The 2,500-nt window shown below is 35.6% G+C and overlaps 1 protein-coding gene across 1 annotated transcript in view; it reads left to right on the top strand.

The window, feature by feature from the left end:
* Nucleotides 1-2,500, top strand: part of LOC119579993 (chondroitinase-AC-like) — an 18,688-nt gene that overhangs the window by 15,173 nt on the left and 1,015 nt on the right. Inside the window, exons 12-14 of the mRNA XM_037927837.1 lie at nt 448-681; nt 1,532-1,728; nt 2,301-2,463. Of these exons, the coding sequence (XP_037783765.1) occupies nt 448-681; nt 1,532-1,728; nt 2,301-2,463 (594 nt within the window). The remainder of the gene's footprint in view (nt 1-447; nt 682-1,531; nt 1,729-2,300; nt 2,464-2,500) is intronic.

Here is a 2,500-nt window from a genome sequence, read left to right as displayed (position 1 = left end):
TTATTCACGTAGTTTTAGAAGAAGAGAAAGAAAATTCAAGAATAAATAAAATAGAATAAAATAAAATAATCTCAATATCATTTAGTTTAGGCGTTTATGAATAGAAAAAGAAAAGCGTCAGTAAAAAAAATGAAGTAAAATTAATTTGAAGTAAAAAAAAAATCAATATTTTAGAAAAAATGAAAAATAAAATAAATCATAATTTAAAACATAATAAAAAAAACAAATTAAAACATAAAAAAATACATAATTTAAAATGAAAAGAAAAAATATAATTGAAAATAAAACGTAATGTAAAGTATAAAGAAAACATGATTTAAAACATACACAAAAAAAATAATATTAATGAAAATATAAAAACATAAGATATGTTTTTATTTTCATGTTATTTTAAAAACACGCACAATAAAAAAAAACGTAATCTAATATGACCTCTCGTCTCCCCAGTACCACACCGGAGTTTACTGGTCAGAGAGATTCTTCAACAACGCGACCTATGCCGGGGGCGTGTCTGACGGGCTGCTGGGCGTCGTTGCTATGGTTACCAATCGCCCGCACGAGCCATTACGTCATCTCAAATCCTGGTTCTTCTTTGATGACGTCATAGTGGCCCTTGCTTCTGACGTCACTCTTGGGGGAGATGATGTCACGGGAGAAAGTGTCGTCACTACGTTGGCACAGGTAGGTTTGGGCATCTTGCAGAGAGGGAGAGAGAGGGAGGGGGGGAGGTCGATCACTGAAGAGTGAGGGTTGCAAATAAAGAGTTTTTTGAGTCGATTGTATGTTGCAGCCTTAAGATGTCAACATGCAATCGACAAAAAAATGCAACGAATTGCAAATGAGATGTGATTTTTTTTGAGTCGATTGCATGTTGAAGTCTTAAAATTGCAAAAAAGAAATGAAGTTGAAATATTTGATAAGCTTTTACCATGCTCCTGAAAAGTCTAGATAATATGTTAAATGAAAAAGGAATTAGACGATAATTCATTAAAGCATAATTAACTGATACAAATATATAGGATAAAATATTAGTGAGAAGAATATTTTTGTTTCCATTGATGTAAAAATGCACTAGGCAGGTAGGGGACGATTGATGACATGCAATTGATAGGTGATGGTAATCATTCTATAATTAAGAGGCTGGTCATGATATATGATTGAAATAAAACTATTCTATTTGAAAACACATCACCAATTCAACAATCTCTCAAGGAGCATCTTCGTCTCGCTATATATATAAATAATAATAATAATAATAAAAATAATAATAATAAATAAATAAAATCTGAAAAACTAAGATTAAAAAATCTCATACGTACATTACTTTATAGCGTATTATGCACTCATATGTAAAAAGAAGTGAGAACGAAAATGGAAAAACCACATAGCGAAGACACGTAAACTGACTTCGTTTAAAACTTCATCAGAAACACACGCGTTTCTGGGTGAGGATTTCAATCGAAAACTCAACCTCTCTTCTCCTTTCGTCTTCCTCCATATCCTCTTTTTCTTCGTTCCTTCTCCCATGCAGCTGGCGTTCGACGGAACCTTCGTAATAGGGAAAGCGAACGGAGAGGAAGTGACACCTGGCTGGGGGAACCACGAGGAAAACAAACCGACTTGGCTACACCATCGAAATCTTGGTTATGTTTTCCTGAAGGGTGACGAAAAGCTGTTTACATTAGCAGACACACGAACTCACGGGTCTGATGAGATTAGTGTTTTCACGTTAGTATTTGTGTTTTGTTTAGTTTTTTTTTTCATGTTTTTTATTTTCATGTTTGTTTGTTGTTTGTGGCGGATATGGTTATCGATTTTTTATTTCGATTTTGATGTTTATGTTATTTGTTTTAGGTTGAGTCTGAATTTTTAAATGATGGGTATCTAGCGGGTTTTTTTCTTTCATTTGTGTGTTTAAGAGCCATCTTAATCCTTACAGCTTTTTGAATGTAGAGTAAAAATTGACTTAATTTCGGTCGAGTATCCATTCAAAGGTTTTCTTCATAAGCTCCATTATTCTCTTTTACTCTCAATCCTTCAAACTAAAACTGTTAATTTCTTTCAAAATAATAATGATAATGATGATGATAATGATGATGATGACGATGATGATGATGATGATGATGATGATGATGACGATGACGGTGACGATGACGATGACGATGATGATGATGATGACGATTACGATGATAATGATGCTCCATCTCTCCCTCTCTTTTCGTTACTTCTCCAACTTCCTTCCTTTACTACACAAAACCCCGTATCATCACCTTCATCACCCTCACTTTCACCCCCACCAGTGCCTGGCTGGACCACGGCGTATCTCCCGAAGGTGCCAGTCATGCCTACGCCGTCCTTCCCGCCGCTGACGTGGAAAAGACGAAGCTCTTTGCAGCAAAACCAGACGTCGAGATCCTCTCCCTGACTTCCTCCCTCCACGCCGTCTGCCATATACCGTCTATGGTAATGTGGGGTCTAGTATTGCCCGAGTAGTGCTAAG

Source organism: Penaeus monodon, chromosome 13 (assembly GCF_015228065.2).
Source record: "Penaeus monodon isolate SGIC_2016 chromosome 13, NSTDA_Pmon_1, whole genome shotgun sequence".
NCBI lineage: Eukaryota > Metazoa > Arthropoda > Malacostraca > Decapoda > Penaeidae > Penaeus > Penaeus monodon.
The sequence above is the reverse complement of the archived record's forward strand: the minus strand, read 5'-3'. Positions and strand labels throughout refer to the sequence as shown.